The 27,911-nt window shown below is 33.7% G+C and overlaps 2 protein-coding genes across 4 annotated transcripts in view; both read left to right on the top strand.

The window, feature by feature from the left end:
• Positions 1 to 1,240: 1,240 nt before the first annotated feature.
• Positions 1,241 to 17,998, top strand: LOC138691654 (uncharacterized). 2 transcript variants are annotated; one of them, XR_011329933.1, is made up of 6 exons: positions 1,241 to 1,366; positions 3,993 to 4,093; positions 5,989 to 6,126; positions 8,067 to 8,149; positions 14,056 to 15,538; positions 15,624 to 17,998. XR_011329933.1 is itself a non-coding variant. In XM_069813856.1 (5 exons), the coding sequence occupies exons 2-5, from the start codon at positions 3,998 to 4,000 to the stop codon at positions 15,095 to 15,097; spliced, it is 1,359 nt and encodes a 452-aa protein (XP_069669957.1). In that variant the 5' UTR covers positions 1,241 to 1,366; positions 3,993 to 3,997; the 3' UTR covers positions 15,098 to 17,998. The 2 variants fall into 2 exon arrangements, 1 of the variants encoding a protein (XP_069669957.1); XM_069813856.1 differs by having other exon boundaries at positions 14,056 to 17,998.
• Positions 17,999 to 23,392: 5,394 nt separating this feature from the next.
• The window catches only part of LOC138691651 (zinc finger protein 235-like), a 146,244-nt gene continuing 141,725 nt past the window's right edge, over positions 23,393 to 27,911 (top strand). For both annotated transcript variants that reach the window (XM_069813849.1, XM_069813848.1), the window contains exons 1-4: positions 23,393 to 23,510; positions 24,117 to 24,217; positions 25,214 to 25,351; positions 27,330 to 27,412. In XM_069813849.1, coding sequence (XP_069669950.1) covers positions 23,468 to 23,510; positions 24,117 to 24,217; positions 25,214 to 25,351; positions 27,330 to 27,412 — 365 coding nt within the window. In that variant the 5' untranslated portion in view covers positions 23,393 to 23,467. The remainder of the gene's footprint in view (positions 23,511 to 24,116; positions 24,218 to 25,213; positions 25,352 to 27,329; positions 27,413 to 27,911) is intronic.

Below are 27,911 nucleotides of genomic sequence, written 5' to 3'. Positions count from 1 at the left end.
TTGCACAAGGTATGTTCCGACTCCGAGATAACAGTCGGAACGTCGGAGCTTGTTCCGATGAACCAACGACAGCAGCAGTTCCACTGTTCTCGTTGTTCTTTATGTTGTACTTGGAACTTCGTTGGATGAAGTTGGTATTTGAAACTCTCACGTGGTTGGAGGGGGGCGCATGGAAATTGAAATCCTTGCGGTGGCGCGAACTTTTAATATCAACATTTGTTAAGACTGGCCAATCATCTGTAATGTTATAGTAAGTATTTAATAATCTGTAATATTCATTCCCGCTTTATGGTTTATTTCACCATTAGTTGACTAATTCTGTTTTATAAACATTCTACAAAGTCATAAAGTACGCATACTATTATTAATTCATTGATCAGCTGATTCTATACAAAGGTTAAAGTCGTAAATGGTAATGAGTGGTTTAGTTACAATGTCTGTATGTCGTTTGTTGAGGTTAAGTCTGACAAGCACAAGTTTTTGTGCTATCTTCTCTGTTATCAAAGAACGACAAAAATGTTGTAGCATTATTTGTTGGAAACTACCCATATAAGTACTGATTTGGAGAGCGATGTTTAATGCGAAGTTTAAATTACACTTTGGTAAAGATGCGATTCCAACATTTTACTAACCCACTGCGGGGTTTCCAGGTTTCAGTACTGCCAATATATATCATTTTTTATTTATGAAATTGTAATATTTATTATTATTATTATTATTATTATTATTATTATAACTGTGCATTAAGAAAAGTAAAAATAAAAATTAATGATTTTTTTTTTTTTTTTTTAGTTGGCTACCATATCTTTATAACTTTATGTACAAAAACAAAGTGTTGTATTCTGTCCTTGTAGTCAACAGCTGTGTAATTACTAACATTAAGCTTTTGCGTTCTGTCCGCATGCACAGCAATTTTCCAAAATCGATTCGAATGTGCATTGCAGTGCCATCTATAGATAAGAATGTGTACTATGTCATGCCTATGAGTGCTCCAGTGTGAGCTGCATGGTGTTATTTGTCTATGGTAAAGAGGGAGGGTACTGTACCGTTCGTTTGAACGACTCAACGACTCCGACTCATCACCACTGGTGACTGTTATTTCGGAACTGTTATTTGGAACATAGTATTTTTTCGGAACCGGAACCGTCGGAACTGTTCCGGGAAAAGAACAACTTCGCCCATCACTAATTACTGGCCATAAGTAATCCAGAAACCAATGTGTCACGGTCTTCTATGTGAATTGCTATCAATCTATCTTACATACACTTTGTAAGAAATATATTAATATAAATTTATCGTATCAGGTCTTATTATTTTATGCTAATTATGTCCTTCACCAATGCTTAAAATTGACAGCAGAAAACAGGTATGTAAATGTGATTTTTTTCAATGAGCAGTGGGCAATATACTATTGCATTTTATTCCACAAAAAGTTGGGAGGAAACGACACCCAAAAACTTTCTTGCATGGCTTAAAATCCATTGTGCTCTACGTCGACTTGTTCTAGATGCATGTGTTTAATTCTTTGCATATTACTGAAAAAAATGGGTACGGGTACATATTTACATTTAAAACTTGTAATTAATTATTCCATAAGGTTCAGATATTTGATTACAGGTATTCTCTATGTATTACACGGTTTCCAGTTTGGAATTTCGGATAAATTTCTATTGTATGCAGGTTTGATTATTATTATTATTATTATTATTATTATTATTATTATTATTATTATTATTATTATTAGTAGTAGTAGTATTTTCAATGTTATTGTTAAGACCGGTAAATATTATTCATGTTTGTTTCTCATATTCTAAAAATTATGTTTATGAGCCATATCGATTTTCAATTGGCTACTTCTACAGAATTAGACCAAAGAAGGCTCCATTTTTTCCTTTAACAGTTGCGTAGTACGAATAGTATTCACCTGCAGTACCTAGTAACGATTGTTTGTATAGTCCCCGTAAGTGCACATGCTGAGGTCTCTAATTTATGGAGCCCTATCTAGTAAAGTTTGCTGGAAATTTTTCATGTGCATATTTCTGACAAGTGTGATTTTGGGTTCCTGGACCGAACGAGCAAGAAAGCGTTTTCAGTGCAGGTAATAATAATAGTAATAATTGGCGAAGGAGGTCGTATTTCGATATAATTAACCTTCACGTTTTTATGTAAATGGTCATCTGTACTTCCGTAAGAAATATTCTTTACTTATATATTTTAACTTTTTTCCTTATTTGGATTTATAGATTTTATCTTTTTATTTTTTTCTGTATCATGTACGATGTGTGGAAGTTATTTTGTTACAGTGAATCGTAGGTGTGAAATGTGCGCATTTCCCTAAAATATTGTAAATTTGTATGTATTGTACGATATAGTTTCATATAATATGTTTAGAAAATTGTGACTGTTATCTTAATCCAATATTTATAACTGACAAAACGTTTGAGACTTTATAAATTACGTCACGATATACGATCCATTGTAGGAAATTACCCAATAAAATTTAGGCGCCTGTCTAAGCATATTTCCTTACTTGCAAATGGCTTTTAATGAACCCCAGTTTCACTGCCACCTTCATATAAGCCCGCCATCAGTCCCTATCCTGGGCAAGTTTAATCCAGTCCCTATCATTATATCGCATCTCTCTCAAACCTATTTTAGTATTATGCTCCCATCATCACATCGGCTTCCCTAACCGTTTTTTTCCCTCATGTGTTCCAACTAACACTTTGTATACATTTCAGGATTTACCCGTACATGCTCTGCTCATCTCAAACTTTTGGATATAATGTTAGGTTATGTTAGGTGAAGAATATAATTCTTGCAATTCTGCGTTGTATAACTTTCTTCATTCTCCTTTAACTTTATTCCCCTTAACCTCAAATATTTTCCTAAGCAATTTGTTCTCGAATACCCTTACAGTATTTTCCTATCTAAAGTGAGATCCAAGTTTCACAACTATACAGAACAACCGAAATATAACTTGTTTTATAATTCTTTCAGCTTTTTCGATTGCACACTGCAGTATAAAACCTTTTCAACCGACCGAATAACAGTATTTCTGTGTTTATTGTCTAATAATTTTTATGTTTGCAAATTAAATGAATACCAGTATTACAGATATAGGCTATTTGTATTTTGGTATAAAGTAATTTCTTTCCAGTTAATTTTTCTGCAGTTTTTGCTAGAAAACATTTCGGTTCATTCTAAATATGATAATCTTGCACCAATTTTGATATCTGTAGAGTGGTTTTCTGCTTGCTGAATGTATTTTGCAGTATATTATGTCGAACTTCTTTCTTATCGATAATATTCCCCAGAGGGAGAATTAAGAACACAACCTCAATTATATTCCTATGGCGCAAGTGTAAACAGGAAGAATGCTCTCTAGATATTTCCGTGAAAATGGCCAATAACCGTCCCCAGTTTGATAATAAATTTATGAACGTATTTTTACAGGCACAATGTTATTCCTACGTACGTTTCCCCTCGTACATTGAACTAAGTTACGTCTTCCTGATAGAAGGAATTCAAAGTAATCATAATGCGATGTGAGGAATAATCTAAGGAATCGGTAATTAAAGATTATGAACATTATTTACGAAATGCTGTAATGTAAGGAATGTAAAAAGTCCGAATTCTTAAGAACTTACGAACCACGGTGATGTAAAATTGTACCTCAAATTTGGCATAGAACTGCAGAGTGATTCCGTTCGAACCAGCAGATTGTATGTGAAACTTTGTGACTAACTATGTCGTCAATCGTCCGTCGTTTTTTGTAAAACGGTTACTGTAACTTTTCCCTAGACTCACATGCTCATCTATGGTCATGTACACATTGGTTTGTATTTGTGTTAATTAGTGCTGTATATGTTGACGCTCTCATACATAGAAATACTCACTCTAAGCAGATTTAGAATGATTACTTACCAAGCTAGTAAGTCTATCCGAATCGCTCACATTCTCCAGGTTAAGTTATTTTTTTCCTTTTTCAGTCGTAATGGATGACTTGATGAAGATGGAACCTGACTCCGACCCACTTGCTATACAAACAAGTGATAACGCAGGTGCTGAAGAGAGGAAGCTTTTATCTGAGGTATATTGAAAGCAATTACTTTTTTTTCTAAATACATCATTTATAACTGGGGGAGCATATACCGATGTAACTAAATATTTCTCTTGAACGTGATGAAACACAATAAACGAAGTTGAAACTTGTGAATGTGATATGCCAATCGTAAATATATAATTTTATTTCACATTAAAACACATATTTTTACAAACAAGTTATGTGAATATGTATCTTCAGGATCTCTGTTATAAATATATATATATATCTGTGTGTTTTTGTAATTGCATCAGTTTTTGGAACAACTTTGAAGCATTTTAAAACTGAATCAGTTATATCATTTAGAATAACATTAACCTTTGTTTTGTATTCTGGATACTTGTGGTCGTCTTTAGACGCCGGCCAGATGTCTCAATTGTGGAATAATATTTTAATTAATACTTTTGTATGTTGAGTTGCAAGTTTTTTAAATTGATACACGTACATTCGTTGGCATCAGTATTAATAATAGTAGTACAGTATATCCTGATTCGAATGTTGATTTTTTCAATATACAGAATAATTTATCATATTTTCCAGAATATGTTTTTAGTTCAGTTGAAGCTACTTTCACACCTTGATTTCATTTAATTTTCTTTGTCTCTGTTCTAATTTCTTTCGATTTTTAATAAGAGAATGTTTTCTTTTGCATGTTTATGTTTATAAATTGCTTTGTCAGTCTTGAACATTGTAATTGGTCTTTGCCTGTTATATACAATAACAAATAAATAAGTTCAAGCAGCTTCTGTTTCGTCGGCGATAACAAACTATCGCCATCTTGAAGCCTGTAACATTATCTCTGACTGACACAGTCTGATCCGCAGTTGTACCTACTCTGTGTTTCTTAGAGTTGTTTTACATGAGCAGGAGTGCTTGAATCCTAATCGGGACTCTTAGATCATTTACTGGGCATTGCTACTGCTTTTTGGGTTGGTTAGTCTGTTTGGAGGGTTTTTAACTCTTCATTAGACGCGTTCTTTTTTGGGACGTGGTTAAATTTAAGTTAATGTGATGTAAAAATGTATTAAGTTTAATTTGAAATCTTGCGTTCAGTATAATACAACATAGCATCAACTGATAGGCATATCTTTTGAATTACATAACACAGTTAAATACAAAATTTACAGTATGATTCATTGAAATGGATTCGTAATATATAACACAATCAACACACTTGAACAACTTCTCGTCCACACATAGTGGTCACATCGTAGTTCAATTAAATGATTTGTTATGATTGGTTGTAATTTAGTCTTATTCTGGTTTTGTAATAATGTGGATTTTTAATAATTCTAGACATTTAAATAGTACTCCATAACGATTTTTTTTTTATGTACGTAACACATTCAAATACAATTTTTGCATTCTGTTTGAATTATTCTTAATATGGTAATACCAGTGTTATACGCATTTGATTAACAGTATCCATGTACATTTGTTTTAGTGTAATATGATATAGTTTCTTAACTTAATTCCGATTAAATGTGCATATTTGAAATTTTGATTTTAATTGATACACTTACATATTTCACCGTTTTTTTATGTCTTTAATAATGACATCACTAATCTATATTTTGATATAATATAGAAATCTTCACTACAATTTTGATTCAATGCATTTTTTCACAGGATGTCTCTAATTATCAATGTCTGAAGTTGCCATACCGAATGGCGAATACATTAACAATTTAAAAAATATAATATAAATTTATAATCGGCCTCTTATGTTGCGTTGCAAGTTTTTGAAAATGATACACGTGCATTCGTTGACGTCAGTATTAATAATAGTGTGGACGTACTTTATAAATAGCCACGGATCTTTAGTGTAGGCCTACAACTTTATATCATGTATTGCTCATTTCAATTTTTTCTTTATTTTGCAGGAAGGTAATTTATTAGACTTCCACTTCACTGAAATAAAAACAGAATGTATAGACCACAGATACGATGTGAAATCAGAGATGCCATATGAGGAAGTTGAAGTGTCAGTAGACTTTCCCATCGTGAAGATTGAAGCTGAGGTGAGTGCAGTTTATGAAGTGTGTTGGTCGCTAGTTCTCTCTCTGTTATTTACTGACTAGAGGCAGGTGACCAGGGGATACGATGATGGTTGCTTTCATCCTTTCAATTTCTCCATCCTGTAATCAGTCGTAAATCTTTTCTAGTTCATTTTTTACGTAGACCCTGCAGTCTTCAGTGTTCCTTAAACCATAATAATTTTGTTGTTTACATCGCCACTGATAAAATGTTTAACCCTCTAAGTTTTAGTTTAATTTAGTTTGCCTTAATCCACAAATGCCAGATAGATCCTCACATTCTTCATAACTTTCTTCCATTACCGCCTTTACCCTATACATTGGATCAATTGCCGACATCTATCTGGTTCTCACCTGTGAGCATCTTGGAATGTGGTACCAGACTCATGCTGGGTTGCAAGAAAACAGACCTGTAAATAATGTATTCCTCCTTTAGTTAGTGGATAGTGGGGTTGCAGAAGAGGAATTAACGGGCCAGTAGTAATTGGATGTTAACCAAGCAGCTTTGGATTTCACAAGTGACGTAATAGGACGTGTATGAATGAAAAGTGAACATCGGTTGCTAGACTGATGGGAGGCATTGCTTTTATTGTTGTCAAAATTTGCAATAAATATAGACTAATACTAAGGAGAAAGAAATGAGGAACAGATGTTTCAGTGAGGATGATAAATAAAGAGTCCACTGCAAGAATGATGGATGTCATTTGGAATACATTTTGCAGGAGAACCAATTGAAAATTTGAAATGCTTAGCACTTAAAGCTTAACTGTGATTTTCCGATCGTTACTGGACAATGACTATCAGTGTTAATGTCATATAACTCTCTACGTACATTCTATATTTCTTAAGCTATGCATTGGCAGTCTTTGTTCATTTTCGACGAGAAAGTGACATCCATCATTCTTGCTGTGAACTCTTCAAATATGACAAATTTGTTATTAGTAATAGTGCATGAGTGCATTAATTTGATAGAAAATAGAAAGACAGACTACAGGGCAAATAAATTCTTCCTCAGTCGAAATAGAACCTGTAATAAAGAAATAAATAATAACTTCGCTATTCGAAGAATTAATGAATAAATGAATAAGTAAAAATATATTTAATCAATATATCGCATATCGATAGCTAAGATTATATACCTCTAATCTACAAAAATGGTAATTTAGTTTAACTACGTTGGTATTATTTAGATTAACTACATTATAATTGTGTTCACAAAATTAGACGGTGTACTGATATTTTGTTCTCATATAGAAGATCATGCAAAGTAGAAACATATAAGAAGTTCGTCTATTTTGAGAAAATAATTTCCAAGCTTTTTTTTTATTTACCTGCAAATGTACAGATACGAGGTATCACTTTTTAGCCATTGATATGCAGTATTATTATAATATCTTGTATTTATAGGCCTATTCCACAAAATATCGCATGCCTGAATGGCACACATTTAACATTATGATGAACCAAAAATATTAAATTACTCGCCAGTACACAAAAAGTACGCGAGGTGGCTGTCTAAGGGAGGAATAAATATTATTATATAAGGGAAACCAGATCTCTAAGTTAATCAGTCCTTTAACGGATCAACAACACTAAAAATATTTCTTGGGACGCGTCTTTCGGACTTATTCGTCCATTAGCGGCTTATGAAGGAACAAATGCTTTCTTGCTACCCACCATCTTTGTCATTTACACTTTCAATTAACTGAGTGTTTGTGCAAAATTTACTTGCTACACAATATTTCTTAGAAATTGCAATAATTTCTTGTTTGCAATTTTTTGTATTTACTTATTCATATCATGGTTTTGCCAAGAACGCTTATATTGTATATTGCATTGGGTATGTGGGGTGTAAAAACTACCATACATTAATAATTCATCCATTATTGTCCTATGTGTCTGTTTTGCAAAATCTTGTTGTGCAGGAAAATTCATGCGAATTCGATGAAGTGAGTGATGAGGGCAAACCGGAAGTAATGGGAGAAGAGAATGAAGTCTTGACTGAAAGGTGAGTGAAATGCATGAGTCCTTACTTTGTCGTTGGTTTCACTCTTTATTTATAATCACAACAAAATAAATATATTTTTAGTTTTAATAAGATTATTATTCAGATGAAAGTATATTTTGCGGGGGCGAGTAGCATAATTATAATATTTCCTATAACTATCTCCAATAAATGATTTACCACTGCTATACCATTACAACTATCGATGCTGAAGTTGCTGCCATTCAAGGAAATACCAAAGCATAGACCTGTCTTCACCTTATCACATTTAATGCAGGCCAATTAATAGAATTGTTTCATTTTCCGATTGTGTTTACTCAGAAAAAATGGTTTCCATTAATTTCTTAAGTTTGTCCCCGAATTTCTAATAGAAATTTGTTGGTAACATAGAAGAAGGTGAGTCCTACTGCTTTCAGTCATCCTTGTCTCCTATAGATTCATGACAGTTCCTGTGTTCATACAAGGAAATTAATGAATGTGGGAGGTTTTGAGTGACTGGATTTACAAGTTTCAAAATTATTATTATTATTATTATTATTATTATTATTATTATTATTATTATTATTATTATTATTAAGATCAGCATAAGTAATATTAGGGATTCTCTGACTCAACAATCGACTCTGGCAAATGAAATAAATATCAATTTCCTAAAGGTTACAAAATTAAAAACAAAATTTAAAACATATTCTTCCTTCCACATATTAGTAGAGGAAAGAGATTTTGAAGCTATTAATAATCCGAATGTTTGGCCTGAGGACTGCTTAATTACGCCGTTCTACGGGAAGTTTAAGCCCGAACAGCATTTTGATTTTGCTACACCAGTGTTTTCCAATGATACTCAGGCACTTCCTCCTAGTTATGTTGTTCTATTGTCATGTATAGTACTAATAATCACCTTGAGATTTATTACCAAAATGTACGAGGACTAAAGTAGATGAAATTTTTCAAAATATAATATGCTATAATGATGCAATCATCTGTCTCACAGAAACATGGTTATCTGATTCTGTTTTTAGTAGCAATCTATTTCCTCATTCGTATACTGTGTTTTGTGCTGACAGAGTGCGTGATGACACTAATAAATGTAAAGGTGGAGGCGTCTTAATTGCGATAAGGAATCAGATTCCCATTATATGCAGGAGATATGATCTAGAAAAAATTAATGAATGTGTCTGGATTGAAGTAAAAATTTCTGATGGTTATTTATTAATTGGTAATCACTATTTCTCTCCTGACACTGATCCCAAAAATTTAAGAAATTATCTTACTTTTCTTGAGATTAATCTTGATGCACATAATTTTAGATTACTTATTCTCGGTGATTTTAATTCTCTTGGTATTGAATGGGCTTCTCGTTGTAGCCTTCCTAACATCCATTATTACGTAAAAATTAAGTCCCTGGATCTATTTTCTTCTTCTTGGCTTGAATCAAATAAATTTTACTTTGAATAATAAAAATCTTCTTGATCTTGTTTTTACCAATGTTATTAATAGTTCTGTTTACCTACCTAATCATTCTCTTGTTCGTCAAGACAATTATCACCCTTCTACTTGTGTTGATCTTGAAGTCGATTTATCTCTTCCTTTATATTCTTATAATCAATCTTATTTTAATTTCTCTCACTGTGATTATACGAAATTATACACAAGTCATTTTAATCATGACTGGGCTAGACTTTACGAGTCTACTGATGTCAATGAAGCTGTTGTTTCATTAACTCATACATTATATGACGCGATTGCTGATGCTGTATCTTTATCATGAGTAGAGAGATAGATTTATTGATATAGTTCACAAAAGTACAAAATATAATAATTTAACAAAAGATCAATATACAAATGTAGTTCTACATAATAAATATACCATTTCCTTAACTAATTAATCTATCGCAAATATCAATAATTTATTGGTTCAAACTTGCACTTACGTCTTGTTTTAGTGCATGTTTAAACCAATCGTTTACCATGAGTAAAAAAATCTACTTATCCTAAGTGGTTTTCAAACTCGCTTCGTTTACTCATAAAAAAAATAAAGCTCACAAGAATTTTAAAAAATCCAAATCTGATTATCATTATCTTACTTTTTCTTCCCTTAGAAAACAAGTAAAAAATAAGATAAAATCTGATAAATTACTTTGGCTCCAATCTATCGATAGAAATTTGAAAAATCAGCCTAAGAAATTTTGGAAGTATGTAGAATCATTTCGTAAATCTAAATCCTTGCCTACTGAGTTAATTATTGATGGGGAGCACATCACTGATCAAACTGAGATCGCAAATGCTTATGCTGATCAATTTAAATCGGTACAAAAAATGTCAATCATCTATTTGTTAGTGATTCCATCACTACTGACTGCTTATATTTACCGGTTATTGTGTGTGAAGATGTCTTGAATGTCATTAGGAGGCTTAAGCCCAATAAATCCATGGGAACTGATGGCATACCTAATTTCATTATTAAAGGTTGTTCTCAAATTCTTATTCCTCTATTAACTTTTATTTTTAATCGTAGCCTTAGAACGGGTATTTATGCTTCTTTATGGAAGGAAGCATCTGACATTCCGATATTAAGGATGGTAATAAACGTACTGTGAATAATTACAGGCCTATTTCAATACTAAATAACTTTTCAAAAATTTTTTTAAAAATTATTTACAAACATGTTTCATTTGATGTTAAATCTAAATTAAATCCGGCTCAACATGGCTTTACTAATAGCGAATCAACAACGATGAATTTCGTCGATTATCTCAATCTTATTATGCCTACAGTTGAATCCCAAGGCCAAATTGATGCCATTTATTTTGATTTCAGTAAAGCATTTCATGTTGTTCCTCATCAAATCTGAATAAGTAAATTAGATCGGTTTGGATTTTCCATTAATTATCTTAGCTGGTTTGAAAACTATTTAACCAACAGACAATCTTGTGTTCGGTTGGGAAAGTCTCTCTCTGATCCTTTCACTACTCTTTATGGTGTTCCACAGGGTTCTACGTTAGGTCCGTTATTATTCTTGCTTTTTATCGATGACATTTGTAACCCATCTGTTCCCATTTCTCTTCTCTTTGCCGATGATTTAAAAATATTTAGGAAAATTAATAGTCTTGCTGATTGTCATTTACTTCAAAATGATATACATGACATTCAACGTTGGTCTGAGTATAACGGTATGAAAATTAATATTTCTAAAACATGCGTTATCTCTTTCCCTAGGAAGACAACTACATTAAAGTTCAACCATTCGCTATCGAATGCTGCCATAATCAGGAAGGACTGTATAAAGGATCTCGGTATATATCTTGATTCTAAATTGTTCTTTAATGACCATGTTGATCATTTATTTAATCATTCACTAAGAGTGCTTGGTCTCATTAGGTCTATTACTTATTCCTTTTCCTCTCCTGATACACTACTTACATTATATTATGCGTTAGTAAGGTCTAAATTAGAATATGCATCTCTTGCATGGAACTCTATTACGTCTACTGATTCAGCTAAACTAGAAAATATCCAAAGAAAATTCATTTCTCTTTGTGCGTTCAAATTTGTACCCAACTCCTCTTCTTTAAATTATGAACTATCTAGTAAATATTTTAACTGTACCAGTCTGTATTCGTGATGTCAGGATATTGATTACACTTTCTTTAATAATGCTATTAATAGTGTCATTGATTGTGATTCTATTATACATAACACCTACCTTAGAATTCCCGTGAAAGGTTTTCGTGGTCAAAGAATTTTCTTCACTAAATTATTTAAATCCCTTTCTCCAATAGGCAGATCTATCTGATTTGATTTCACTTATGCATCATATATCCTTACTTGTTATTTAATATCTTTTATTATTTGTTAGATATTGCCATTTATTTAGCTGCATTTGGTGTGTAGTTAATGTTGACCATTATAATGTGTCATTCATTCTCATTGTTTCTCATTCTGTTTTGTTTTTTATTTTGTGCTAAACAGTAATTGGCTTTGTGCTGTTGTTTGGCACATTAATATTCGAAATAAATTAATAATTATTATTACCTATGCTGCTACTACCACAATTACAAACATAACTATTACTATTATTATTATTATTATTATTATTATTATTATTATTATTACCACCTATGCTGCTACTACCACAATAACAAACATAATTATTACTATTATTATTATTATTATTATTATTATTATTATTATTATTATTACCACCTATGCTGCTACTACCACAATAACAAACATAATTATTACTATTATTATTATTATTATTATTATTATTATTATTATTATTAATATTACCTATGCTGCTACTACCACAATTACAAACATAATTATTACTATTTTTATTATTATTATTATTATTATTATTATTATTATTACTTCTAGTACCATTATCACTGCTGTTATAATAACACTAATTATTATATTATTATACAGTATCACATTTGCCGCTAAGCACTGCAATTTCATAATGGATTATGCGAAACGCAAGCAAAATGTTCTTACCCTGAAACAGAAGTTGGAGCTTTTGAATGAAATTGACAAGGGAGTGACTAGGACGAAATCACTTGCGATCCGTTGCAATCAGATTATTTCACCTTATGATTTGTGTTGATAGATGTATATATCTGTAGAAGCAAGACGGGTTGCATTACTGGTTGAGTGATAGCAGTTTCTGGGTCTGAGATGCCTACAGAATTTCTGAATTAATTTTGCTAAATGTGTTCCCCCCCTTTCGATATGTAAATCTTCAAATATCTGTACTCTTGTTAACAGTATTATTATTATTATTATTATTATTATTATTATTATTATTATTATTATTATTATTATTATTATTATTATTATTATTATTATTATTATATGTATATTTCTTTGATAATACTACAGATGTTACTACTAACAGTACCACCAGCGAATAGGGATTATAAAGAATGGACACTTCGCGTCGGTATCTTTGATGTAGCCGGACTGATTTCAATGACCTTCAAGCAAGCTAAAGCGTGAGATTCTGCTTTCTCCCTAGAATTGGCGCTGACATCACACCAGTTAGCAGTCGACACAGCGGAAATATAACACACATAATTAATACATCTAGGTACATTATGTACTCAAATAAAATAGATTGGATCCATAAAATAATAAATCCTTCATTAACTGCAATGTCTAGACTCTAGAGTTCCTTTATAATGGGAGTTGAGACGTTGACTCCAACAGCAATTAAAATATGTAATGTATTGATAGCACTGAAAATGGAAAAACAAAATTCTTATGAGAAGTAAAACCATATACCTGTATTATATTATATACAACTATTAAACGAATTCGATACTCAATTTTATAATGTATTATATTATTTTGTAATATAATTTATTATATCTGAAATATAAAATATAAAAATTACAACCAGTTTGTCATTGAGAAATAAGGAAAAGCTGTTAACTTGAATTTATTTGAAGCAAAGAGTGTCTGGATTATGCAATGAGGTAGGCGATGTTTGGATCCTATGTCTCAACTCTATTCACAATTATTATCTTAGCGTATGCTCGATTACACTAACCTCTAGCGCTTGAAAGTGGAACTAAACGCAGGCGCACAGAGAACCAAAACACAGGAAAATTCGCTCAGTGTCCGTTCTTTATAATCCCTATTCGCTGGTAGCACCATTAGTACTACATTTATTATTATTATTATTATTATTATTATTATTATTACTATTACTACTACTATTGTCATTATTCGTGTTATGATTATTATAATTACTATTATTACTTACTTTTTTTAAGTTACTCTATACAGATGTAATGGAATGTGGAAGTCCATTATCATTTTCTCCAATATTACTTTGCTAATGGCGTATATATTTCCATATTGGAAATTTAAACATTCTTTCCACTAATGACACTTTTAATTCTCAGTGTTGCAGTTAGCCGTAATAACGAAGTTGCCAAATTCTGCGAAAATATTCCTGAAGAGGACTACAGCAAGAAATACGACTGTGACATTTGCGGAATGTCTCTTCTGGACTTTGCAAGTCTCAAAGGCCATTACCTCGAACACAAATGTCACAAGGAATTCAATTGCGACGTGTATGGAATAGATGTGGATCTTGAAGTTCAGGAGGCTTGGGAACAAGGCTGTGCTTCTCTGGTTCCCGACAAATCCAGGGCAAGGTATGAAAGAGCCTATAATACATTCACAAATTGGTTGGAAGGGAAAAAAAGAGAAATTAGTGAAAAAACAATGCTTGCTTATTTCGTGAAAAGAACCACAACTTTGAAATCTGCTAATAGTCTGTGGTCAGAATATTCAATGTTAAAAACTATGATAAATTTGAAGTATGGTATCAATATTGGACAATTTTCTAGTTTGGTGAATTTTTTAAAGAAGAAAAACGTTGGGCAAATGCCAAAAAAATCTAAAGTTTTCGACAGAGAGGACATGATTAAATTTTTAATTGAAGCTCCTGATGACACTTACTTGATGATGAAAGTAGTTATGATAATGGGAATAGCTGGTGCTTGTCGGAGGGATGAGATTACAAATTTGACTATTGATGACATTGAAGACAGGGGTTCAGTCATTGTTGTGAATATTCCCAATACAAAGACAAAAATTTCCCGAACGTTTACAATCATTGACAAACCCGATGAAGAAGTTCATTTTTTGGAAATTTTTCGAAAATATGTAAATCTCCGACCAATAAATGCTGCATCACGTAGATTCTTCCATCGATTTTGTAATGGGAAATGTACGAACCAAGTTGTCGGAATGAACACTATTGGTCGAGTGCCTTCAAATATTGCCAAGTTTTTAAACTTAAATGATCCAGGTTCATACACGGGACATGCATTCAGAAGAACATCAGCTGCTTTATTAGCAAATACAGGAGCCGACATCCTTGCTTTGAAACGGCATGGTGGTTGGAAGTCTTCGACGGTGGCAGCGGGATACGTCTAAGATTCTATCAACAGTAAAATAGAGAGTGCCGAAAAGATTTTCCACGACAAAAGCAACATTGGTACTAGGATTCACAAAACTGCAATCACAGTCTGTAGTGCATCGACTTCCTGCCAGACGGAGGGTTTATCAAATCCTGAAGTGTACGATGGCAAGAAATACGATTCTGATATTTGCGGAATGTCTTTTCTCGACTTTGGAAGACTCAAATCGGGGGATTTCGGAAACAATTCACGCGTTCACTCAAGTGTGAAACCATTCAGTTGAGATGTGTGTGGTAGGAGTTTTTTTGCATTCACGCTTACACACTGTCGCGAAACCATTCTGTTGTGATGTGTGTGGGAAGTGTTTTACAAGGTCTTCACACCTTAAAACACATTTAATGATGTACAAAGGCGAGAGGCCATTCAGTTGTGACGTGTGTGGGAAGAGATTTTCAAGGTCAAGCGATCTCAGGAGGCATTCACTCTTGCACACAAACGAGAGGCCCATTCAGTTGTGACGTGTGTGGGAAGAGATGTTCAAGGTCAAGCGATCTCAAGAGGCATTCACTCTTGCACACAAACGAGAGGCCATTCATTCAGTTGTGACGTGTATGGGAAGACATTTCCGCGTTTGGATTGTCTTGAGAGGCATTCACGCGAGCATACTGGCGAGAAGCCTTTCAGCTGTGACGTTTGTGGAAAGTGTTTTTCGCTGTCAAAATATCTCAATAAGCATTCACGCGTACACACGTGTCAGAAGCCATTTGTTTTGTGAAGCGATTGCGAACTGTTATAGAAGCTCTTCAAATTTAAATGAGGCACTCTTTTGTGCAATCTAAAATGACGCTATTCAATACAGACTTCAGTGCAAAGATTTCTTTCCGCGCGGAATATCTCTCTCTGCATTCACGTGTTAACACAGATCTCATTGAGCATTCACGTATCCACAGTTGAGAAGCCATTCAGCTGTGATGTGTGTGGGAAGTGTTTTATAATAAAGAAGAGAAAGCGCACATTCGTGCAAAGAGAGAGAGTTTTAGGGCTTTTCCCTACGGGCGCTGTCTTCACTGTATGAAATCAATGATTTCGTTCTTTCGGTGCACCATAGGATATGGTATCTTTTACAACATTTCTTGCACAGTAGACACACGCAGCTTCCATCTGGTGAGTGGTAGTGTGCACTGCTGCAGACTTTGTGATGAAAACCATGTACAGCCATTCTTGTCACTAGATGTCTCAGCTCTTAGTTCCCATGAGTCCAGAGATCAGATGTCATCCCTTCGGTGCTGTAAAATTCAGGCCAGATGTCTTCTTTCTTCTCTTTGCACTTCTGTAGAAAGGCTGTGCTCGCTCTGGTAGCTGGTAACAGGTATTTGATTCTTAATTTTTCGACCAGGAAGGGCTGCGTGGTTAATTCATAAACCAGCCTCGATGGGGTTGATGGCGACAGGCATAGTGCGTGTTTTAGGTAGACCGCTTTGACTTTCTCCAGTTCTGCTATGTTCCCTTCTGTGAGGTGTGGCCTTGTGAGTTCTATTCCATAGGACAATATTGGCAGTATTTTCATTTTGAAGAGAGCGAGTTTATTCAGGCTCCTTATGTCACTCATGGCCACTATATTCTCCTTCACGTGCTTTGTGAACGTTGTTCCTTGCGGCTGCAGGGTGATGCCGAGGTAGCAAAAGTGATTGACGCATGATAAAGTGGTTTCATTATAATAAATCGTGTCTTTTGGTGTTGTTCTGCCTCCCCTCCTGAAAACCATTGTTACCGTTTTGCTCTCATTTATTCTCAGGCCGGTTTCGGTTGCCCACTTTGCAAGATCATTAAAGGCTTCGTAGAGGTAACTTTGCGATTCGGAGAGAATTGCAATGTCGTCCGCGTACACGAAGACTTTTACCTTGTCCTTCCTCACAGCCTTTATTGGCGTCCATGGTGGCTAGATTAAAGAGCGATGGGCTTAAGGGATCCCCCTGTAGGATTGCGATGTTCTGTTTTATGGTTTTGGATGTTGTCAGGTTGTCGTTCGCGTGCACGTAGTTTGTGGATAGGATGTACTTTATTAATATGGTGATATATGGTGTGGGCTAGCTTTTGTATCATTTTCCCACGGTCTAGTATATCGAAGGCTTTGGTGAAATCCACGAAGGTGCATACCACTCTTTCTGTTGTTTGTGCACCTGCACTAGTAGGCACTGCACAGCTTGGAGCGTTGATTGTCCCTGTCTAAAGCCGAATTGTTCCTCTGGTATCCTATTATCAGTCAACTCTGTTAGTTTCTTGGTGAGGAGTTTGCTGAAGACCTTGAAAGCAGTGCATTCTAGGGCGATTCCTCTGTTTGCGTTCATATCCCCTACGTCACCTTTCCCTTTCTACATCACTTTCATAGTGGATGTCCTCCACCCTTCTGGTATGGTGCCTGGTGAGATGCATTTATTAAAGAGTTCTGTCCACGCTTCTGCGAGTATGTGTAGTGATGCCTTATTTTTGTCGTGCGGATGGCTTCCGTCACCTCTTCAACTGTGAGTTTCTGTGTGTGGGTCGGAGTTCTTGCCGCCGCGCATCTGTTCTTGTTTCTATCTGGGAGACCCGAGTCTTTTGCTTTGAGGAGGGCGGATATTGTTTTCTTTCTAGCTTCGTAACATTCTGCGTTGAACCAGGGTTGTGGGAAGTGTTTTTGACGTCCGGTTAATCTCCAAATGCGTTTTCGTGAAAAACCGTTCAGTTGTGATGTGTTTGGAATGGATTTTTCGCGCTCGGAATATCTTAATGTGTATTCACGTATGCATAAATAAGTTATATTCTTCAGCTGTCATTTGTGTGAAATGCGTTTTTTGTGGCCCGCACATCTTAATATACATTCATGCATGTACATAATTATATTGTATAATAAATATTTAAATATCCTGTACTTTAATCGCTGTATGGTTTTATTATGTTAGCTTTAATTTGTACTTCAGCAAGATAAACTTTCTTTGTTCTTATCGTCTATAATAAATTGTCTAGGTTTTATTAATCAGTTAATCTATTATTACTTTGACTTTTATTGTAATTGTAACTTTAATTGTAATTATAATTTTAATTGTATTCTTAATACTGTAGTTGTAATTCTCATCTAGGGGTGAAGATTAGGATTGATGGCATTATGTCTGTCAGGTTAAATAATAGTATATTATGCAACGAGCCCATCACGATAGTAATTAAGACGCAAGTATGTATAACCTTCATAATTTTCATACGAGCGTCTTAATTACCATTATAGGCGAGTTTCATACGATTTTTATGCTCGACCATATTTCTAACTTGAAATTATTCAGAATTATTCATTTTATTTGTATCTAAGTGAAGAGCGGATCTGACCTTGTGCAATACCTCGTAAATTGTGAGATGTGCGCAGACTCGAAAGTATTGATTTTTTCCGAGGAACAGATCTCCAGATTGACTTTGATAGCCTATAACCTACAGAGTAAACTAAATATTAACCTTGATATAAACTTGAAATTAAATTAGATATTGAAAAACGAGATGACAAATTGAATTTGTTTGAATATTACTTACAATTAACGCTAATTATTATAGTAACAACATAACCTTCTGCGACAGTATTGGATTTCCAGCATCCATGACGTTCCCTTCGTTGTCTTTCGATTGCATATCCGAGAACAATCGAAAACCTGAACTTTAATGAATAGGTGTACTTTAATGACATGCATTAAAGGACTGCTACCAGGTGTTTAATTACTACATTTCGGCATGGTCGAGCATAAATCATTATATAGTATACTATACTGTTCATATGCCAAAACCCGTATGATGGATCTTGTGTGGAAGGTCTTTTTGTGCTAAGTAGTATCTCAAATGGTGTTTACGCTTACTTCCTGGCGAGAAGTGATTGAATGGTCAAGTTTTGGCTTAATTTTGTTGAATAGGGTAAGTGTGAAATGTGATGCTTGTGGGAAGATCTATACACAGTCGAGGAGTCTAGAAACTCAGCAATCTATTCCCACAAGGAAAAAACCGTACTAGTGGAATGACTGGGAAAAACTTTCGTACCATAGTCATTTCAAAATGTAAGTATTACACAAGCGAGAAACATTTCAAGAGCCATATCTGTCCACACGTGCGAGTAATACATTACCTTGGAAACGCTTGCTAGCGTACAAGCTCTCCAGAATCCATTCAGTTTGAAGGTTGTGGCTGTTATTTTGTACTCACAGGTCTGAACTCTTACAGTTCCGGAAATTCTCTGTGACTGGTAATAGCGATTTTATCACAGAATTTTTGCGCGTTCAATATTTACGTAATATAAGAGCATTTTTTCTTCGAAAACTACAGTGATTGCATTGCAGCTGTAGTATCAAAGACTTACGGACAATAACCTTTTGATTGGCACGAAAATATTTATATCCCAGTTTTGTTGTCCAAGTTAATCTTCCGATCTTAACTCGTTTTCACTCCACAGCTGTCACATATATGTACCTACGTCACATCCGCTATGAGCCACGTGTCGGTCAGAGATGGCGCTTTCTCGCTAGTCCGATTTTAGAACTAATGAGAGTTGGTACCACAGTCTACTATATACAGTCGCGAAGCTCAATATGTAGTAAAAATGCAAACATGGATAGTTGCCCACCACTAGGATCGCTACTATCGCCTCATCATCGCAGATCTCTCTCCTAGCAGCTGACAAAATATGTTACAATTTCGTTGTGTTCTTTTGGAAAAATTAACACTTTCCTTCCATTATTGAAATATTAAATGCATAGAGTTAATTTATTATTTTAATGAAGTATATTAAATTCCACCATAAACTCGAAGATACCTGCAAGAAATAGGTTAATGCTATTTTTGTTTGTGCAAAACGAACTGAAATTTACTATAATCGCTTCACTCATTCAAGATTATAGCGATAATTAACCATGAAACCAATAAATATTAATTTGCATTTCCCTTTACAACAATAATAATGGATATATGAATTAATGGATTAACTTATGTACGTGTACCGGTACTTGTAGTGTAGGCTTACGTAGTTGAGGTTAAGCAATAATAATCACACCAGAATTGGAAATAAAACGTGATTAATAAATTTTATTGTAACAGACTTTTTCTACGTCTCTAATAAAGTAACAAATAAAAATAACAACAAAATTAACAGCTATAATTAAAAACATAACCTTTGAAAAAAAAAAAGTAGGGCTAAGCAATAATAATCCCACCAGAATTGAAAATAAAACGTGATCAATAAATTTAATTAAAACAAACTTAATTTTTCTACATCTCTAGTAAAATATTATTATTCCAATTATTGTATTTTAGCCATTAACATTTTCATTACTACCAATAACGAACATTTCACAAGCATCAATGTGAAATACGCAACGAGCTAGCACTCGATGGAAATACGATTCAGTCCAAAGTCAACCGTGGACAGTCTATTGTTTCTAGTTGCTAACTGCTTGGAGCGCTTTATCACGAGATTTGCAAAAAATCACCTCAAGCTTCGCGACTGTATATAGTAGACTGTGGTTGTTACCAGTGACAAATAACTCACGCTAACAAGATCACAGGTTTATAAGTTACGCCTCAGCGCTATTGTGGAAAGAATTGTCTGGATTCAAGTTACTTCCAATGGCATGCACGAATACATACTGGAGCGATGTAATCCATTTGAGATATTATTGTTATTATTAATACACTGATATGCATTTAAAAACATTTCTGCTACAATTACTTGTTCTAGTTAACTGAAGTGTCCTGAATCCGAATCTTTATTCCTATTTTCATTACCACGCTACATTTTTCTATAATTTTCAAAATGAAAGTGAAAAAATGTGAAAGCTGACAAATGTCATGATTAAAAAACAAATTCAATAAAATAATTTAAGTTGTATGATTGCGTTTAGGTACTGAAAGATTGTTGGTTCCGAGCCTGTATTCACTTTTTCTTTGTCACGCCAGGATTTTCTGTAAATTTTGGAAATAAGGACGAAAAATTCCAAATTTAAACGAGAATATATAAAAAAAAAGTCGAATCAAAGTAAGACTATTTTCAATGAAACATACAAGAAATTTTATCATTTATAATATTAGAAAAAATACTTTACGTATGTGATGAGGTACAACAGAAAAATCGACTTTTTTTACTTATGTGCTTTCTCTCGACGACCAAAAAATTTTATACCCATTCAAACACTCAAAATTTCCCACGAAACGAACCTTTTTATGCCCTTCGGGAAATCCCTCTTTAAGCATCAGCAATAATTCGCCAATATTGCTTCATTCCATTTGCCCCGGTACAATATTAAAATTTTTATCAAAGTAGAATGCAATCAATATGTATATCTGTGCGATTCTTTCCCGGATTCCTTACTTCTGGAATTCTTCTCTTTCGCGGTGCACATCAACAAGAAGTAATTTTATTGCACTAATGAAAATACGTTCTGTTCACAAAATGAACACACATTTAATGCTTATACTTAACAGTTTCAAGAAGTTCCACACGAATAAATATAGAAATGAAGTGCATTTTTTTTTTAATTTTTCCTAGCAATGTGAAACAAAAAAAATTAAATTAGGTTTTCTTTGTACATAACTTTTAATTTATATTGTTTATAACATTTTAGTGATGCCATTATGTCTAAATTACCAGCTTTATCTTAATAATAATAACAATAGTAGTAATAATAATAATAATAATAATAGTAATATAATTTATCTAAGGGTATATACTAATTTACTAGTAAGTATATAGACGGTTTCATGAGCACGAAGGACATATTAATTGCTACTTTGCGCTGTATTTTACAGAATGTTTACTTTAACCCTCATTAGCTAGATTTGACTTATACCACTTCTGCTCTCAACGGCTCAATTATGAAAGTGCTTTAGCCACGGTGCTCTCAATGCTCTGCATATAGCAACGTAATCAAATATCATCATCATCATATCCGTCACGTATTAGACCCTACAGGATCTGTGACGGTCTCATGCCAGCGCTTTCGTGGTCTTCCCAATTTCCTCTTTCCTCTTGGTACATAAGTAAGAATCTGTTTAGGCCATCTAGTGCGATCCATCCTTTCGACATGTTTTTTCCACTGAAGTCGATATTGTTGAACAAAATTAACTATAGGATCCATTTTTAGTTCCTGCAATATGTCCAAATTTTTACGGTGTTCCAGCAAAGAGCATCCCGCTGTTCGTCTCATGAACCTCATTTCAGCTGTCGTCAGCCTTTGCTAATCAGCTTTTCTGATTGTCCATTCCTCGCTACCGTAGGTGAGGACTGGTCGAGCTAATGTTTTATATATCTTTAGCCTTGTATGTTTCTGAACATGGGATGATTTGAAGACGGTGTTAATTACGCCAGTGATTTTTAGAAATTTAGATATTTTGTTCGATATATCTTCATCAGTGATGTAAGAGAGGTTATAACCTAAATAGTTAAAGGAATTAACACGTTCAATTAAACGTAATCAAATATATACTAGACACATACCTGCCGCTACAAGACAGCAATGTGGAGGATTTGTAGCTCATTATAGGCGTATTGAGACACTCCTAAGTCTAAGTAAATCGACCTCAAAATGATTATATTCAGTACCTTTTCTACCCTGGACTTTCTTCTTCTGAAATACGTCAAAGGATTTTAGAAAGTGATACTGTGAACTTTCCTATCAGAAAGCCAGAAACTGTCTATTTCGTAGCCCAATGCACTATGCTCTGCTTCTACTGCTAATGGCAAACCTAAACTTGAATTCACAGTACTAGTGGAGTACAGTAAACTCGCTCATATGACAAGTGTGATGTTCGAAGGCTAAGCCAAGACCGCCAGAAGAAACACCTGGATTTGTAAGTTTGAACTGTAAAAGTCCTCTCTGCGAAAAAAGTGGAGTAACTGGCTCAAGTAGCAGGGTAATGTATCAAGCTAAGGCAGCGCATCTATGCCGAAAATTGTTTGCAAAATCAACGGAATCTTTATGGGTAAAGGAATGTAAGTTTGTGGCCAATTACTTATAGGGCACATCCCGATATTTATTTTAGAGGTTTAGGAAAACCTTGGGCAGGATGACTTTGTATAGATGTATTGTGTATCCAGTTTACAATGTTGATATTACTGGTCCAGAAACCAATGTGTCACGGTCTTCTATGTGAATAGCTATGACGTTATCTTAATTGCACTTTGTAAGGAATATACTAATAAAAATTTACCATATCAGGTCTTATGCTATGCTAATTTGGCCTTCACCAGTGCTTAAAATTGACAGCTGAAAACAGGTAAAGTATGTAAATGTATTTTTTTTTTTTCAATGAGCAGTGGTTAATATACTATTGCATTGTATTCCACAAGAAGTTGGGAGGAAACGACCTCCAAAAACTTTCCTGCATGGCTTACAATCCATTGTGCTATACATCGACTTGTCCTAGAGGTATGTATTTAATTCTTTGCATATTACTGTAAAAACATGGTTACAGGTACATATTTGCATTTAAAACGTGTAATTAATTATTCCATAAGGTGCAGATTTTGTATTACTCTTATTCTCTTTGTGTTACACGCTTACCGGTTTGAAATTACGGATAAATTTATATTGTATGCAATTTTTATTATTATTACTATTTTTTTTTTCATTTTATTTTAAGAACGGTAAGTATTATTCATGTTTGTTTCTTATATTCGAAAAATTATGTTTATGAGCCATATCAATTATTACGGAACACGACGATGTTGAATTGTATACCTCAAATTTGACTTAGAACCGCTCGAACCAGCGATCGCATGTGAAACTTTGTGATAAGCTATGTCGTCAATCTTACGGCTTATTTTGTAAAATATTTACTGTAACTTTTCCCTTGACTCACATGTTCATCTACACTTTCCTTTGTATTTGTGTTAATTAGTGCTGTATATGTTCGCGCTCGCATACATAGAAATACTCACTCAACGCAGATGTAGAATGATTACTTACCAAGCCAGTAAGTCTATCCGAATCGCTTTCTTTGTGGAGGTTACGTTATTTAATTTCCTTTTTCAGTCGTAATGGATGACTTGATGAAGATGGAACCTGACTCCGACCCACTTGCTATACAAACAAGTGATAAGGCAGATACAGAAGAGAGGAAGCTTTTATCTGAGGTATATTGAAAGCAATTACTTTTTTTTTTCTAAATACATAATTTATAACAGGATGCATATACTAATGTAACTAAATATTTTTTTTGAACCTGATGAAACACAATAAACGAAGTTGAAACTTGTGAATGTGATATACCAATCGTAAATATGTAATTTTATTTCACATTAAAACACATATTTTCACAAACAAGTAATGTGAATATGTATCTTCAGGATATCTATTATAAATATATAAATCTGGGGGTTTTTGTAATTATTGTTTTTTAGAACATCTCTGAAGCATTTAAAACTGAATCTGTTATATCATTTAGTATAACATTAACCTTTGTTTTGAATTCTGGTCATCTGTAGACGTCGGGCAGATGTCTCAATTGTGGAATAAGTTAATATACTGCATTCTGTATGGGTGATCTATTTTTCTTGTTGTCTGTCTAATAGGTATGGTGTTACGTAACAGTGTATATTGCATCAAGTTCAAATAACTACTAAACAGCATATCAATGTTATTAAAGGGTCAATGAACGTCAACAAGAACGAGGGATGTTGCAACATATAATTTCTAGAAGTGTTTATTTTCGCTGAAGCTGGCTTCATTGGGCTGCATTTGAAATATATAACCGATAAGATCTCACTTATAAACAAAGCATCATCACTACAATTTTAATGCAAAGCATTTTTTCACAAGATGTCTCTAATTATCAATGTCTGAAGATGCCATACTGAATGCCGAAAACATTAACAATTTTAAAAGTATAATGTAAATTTATATTTGCATAATTTATATTAAAATAAGTTATAAGATTGGATACCTCACTTTTTAATTAATACTTTTGTATGTTGCGTTGCAAGTTTTTGAAATTGATACACGTACATTCATTCGCATCAGTATTAATAATAATAATAATTTTTAGTGTAGATGGGCTTTATAAAATTTTCGTGTAGGCCTACACCTTTATATCATGTATTGCTGATTTAATTTTCTTCTTTATTTCCCAGGCAGGAAATTTATTAGAATTCCACTTCACTGAAATAAAAACAGAATGTATAGACCACAGATATGATGTGAAATCAGAGATGACATGTGAGGAAGCTGCAGTGTCAGTAGACTTTCCCATCGTGAAGAGTGAAGCTGAGGTGAGTGCAGTTTATGAAGTGTGTTGGTCGCTAGTTCTCTCTCTGTCATTTACTGACTACAGGCAGTTGACCAGGGGATACGATGATGGTTGCTTTCATCCTTTAAATTTCTTCATCCTGTAGTAACTCGTAAATCGTCTCTACTTCAATTTTGTCGTAGACCCTGCAGTCTTCAGTGTTCCGTAAACCATGATAATTTTGTTGTTTACATCGACACTGATAAAATTTTTAACCTCTGAGTTTTAGTTTAATTTAATTTGCCTTAATCTACAAATGCCTGATAGATCCTCACATTCTTCATAACATTTTTCCATTACCGCCTTTACCCTATACATTGGATCAATTGCTGAGAACTATCTGGTTCTCACCTGTGAGCATCTCGGAATGTGCTACCAGACTCTTGCTGGGTTGCAAGAAAACAGACCTGTAAATAATGTCTTCCTTCTTTAGTTAGTGGACCTTTAAAGTTAGTGGATTGCAGAAGAGCAATTTAACAGGTCACTAGTTATTGGATCGTTAACCAAGCAGCTTTGGATTTCACAAGTGACGTAATAGGACGTGAATGAATAAAAATTGAACATCAGCTTCTAGACTGATGTGAGGCATTCCTTTAATTGTTGTCAAAATTTGCAATAAATATTGACTAATTCGAACCAGAAAGAAATAAGGAACAGAAATTACAGTGATAAACATAAATATGCCTTTTGTTTTAGTAGAAATAGCATATGAGTGCATTAATTTTATAGAAAATAAAAGACAATCTACAGTGCAGATAACTTCTTCGTCAGACGTTCAAATTGACTCTGTAACAAAGCAATAAATAAGAACTTCGCATTTGGAGATTCAATGAATAAATGAATAAGTAAATAAAGATATAATTGTGGTATATCAATAGCTAAGAAGATATACCTCTATCTACAAAAATTGGTAATTTAGTTTAAGTACATTATTATTATTATTATTATTATTATTATTATTATTATTATTATTATTGCTGTTGTTATTTAGATTAACTGTGTTATTGTGTTCATAAAATTGGAATGTGTACTAATATTTTCTTTACGAATAGAAGACCTTGCAAATCAGCACCATATATAAGAAATCTGTCAAATTGACACAATTATTTCGTAGTTTTTTCTTATTTACCTGCAAATGTTCAGATACGAGGTATCACTTTTTAGCCAACGATATGCAAGTCGACCTGGTTGGCGAGTTGGTATAGTGCTGGCATTCTGTGCCCAAGGTTGCTGGTTCGATCCCGGGCCATGTCGATGGCGACAGGCTCAAGTCAGTAGATTTACTGGCATGTAAAAGAACTCCTACGGGACAAAATTCCGGCACATCCGGCGACGCTGATATAACCTCTGCAGTTGCGAGCGTCGTTAAATAAATCATAACATTTCGATGTGCAATATTATTATAATATTTTGTATGTAGGCCTATTACACAACATATCGCATGCCTGAACCTCTCACAGGTAACATTATAATTCATCAAAATATATTAAATCATTCGCCAATATACAAAATGTATCTAAGATGGCTGTCTAACAGAGGAATAAATATTATTATAGGAGGGAATTCAGATCTATAAATTAGTGAATCCTTTAACGGATCAATAACAATAAAGATATTTCTTGCAAAGCGTCTTTTGAACTTATCAGTACATTAATGGCTGACAAGCGAATAAATGGCTTCTTCCAACCCACCATCATTTTCATATACATTTAGAATTAACTCAGTGTTTGTGCAAAATGTACTTAATACACGATATTTTTTTTTTTACAAAAAGCAATAATTTCTTGTTTGCAATTCTTTTGTATTTATTTATTCATATCATGGTTTTGCTAAGAAACCTTTTACTCTATATTGCATTGGGTACGATCTTTTTTAAATCTATGGAGGGTATAGACTACCATGCATTAATAGTTCATCCATTATTGTCCTATGTGTCTGTTTTGCAAAATCTTGTTGTGCAGGAAAATTCATGTGAATTGGATGAAGTGAGTGATGAGGTCAAACCGGAAGTAACAGGAGAAGAGAATGAAGTCTTGACTGAAAGGTGAGTGAAATGCATGAATCCTTACTTTGTCGTTGGTTTCACTTTGTATTTATATCACGACAAAATAAATATATTTTTAGTTTCAGTATGATTATTGTTCAGATGATAATTTCAATTTACTTTGCGGAGTTAAATAGCATAATTATAATATTTCCTATAACTATCTCCAATAAATGTTTTACCACTGCTATACCATTACAACTATTGATGCTGAAGTTTCTGCCATTCAAGGAAATACCAAAGCATAGACCTGCCTTCACCTTATCACATTTAATGCAGGCCAATTAAAAAATTATTTAATTTTCCAATTGTGTGTAACCAGGAAAAATGGTTTCCAGTAATTTCTTAAGTTTGTCCTCGAATTTCTAATAGAAATTTATTGATAACATCTACGTTGTCCTACTACTTCAGTCCTGCTTGTCCGCTATAGATTTAAGACAGTTCCTGTATTCAAACATGGAAATTAATGAATGTTGGTGGTTTTGAGTGTCTGGAATTA

The sequence above is a fragment of the Periplaneta americana genome, chromosome 16, assembly GCF_040183065.1.
Source record: "Periplaneta americana isolate PAMFEO1 chromosome 16, P.americana_PAMFEO1_priV1, whole genome shotgun sequence".
Lineage (NCBI taxonomy): Eukaryota > Metazoa > Arthropoda > Insecta > Blattodea > Blattidae > Periplaneta > Periplaneta americana.
This window is presented reverse-complemented; position numbering and strand designations above follow the sequence as displayed.

Coding starts and splice junctions, on each gene's coding strand:
- LOC138691654 (XM_069813856.1), top strand. CDS start 3,998: ATGGATGACTTGATGAAGATGGAACCTGACTCCGACCCACTTGCTATA. Junction 4,094..5,988: donor AGAGGAAGCTTTTATCTGAG/GTATATTGAAAG, acceptor TTTATTTTGCAG/GAAGGTAATTTATTAGACTT. Junction 6,127..8,066: donor TCGTGAAGATTGAAGCTGAG/GTGAGTGCAGTT, acceptor CTTGTTGTGCAG/GAAAATTCATGCGAATTCGA.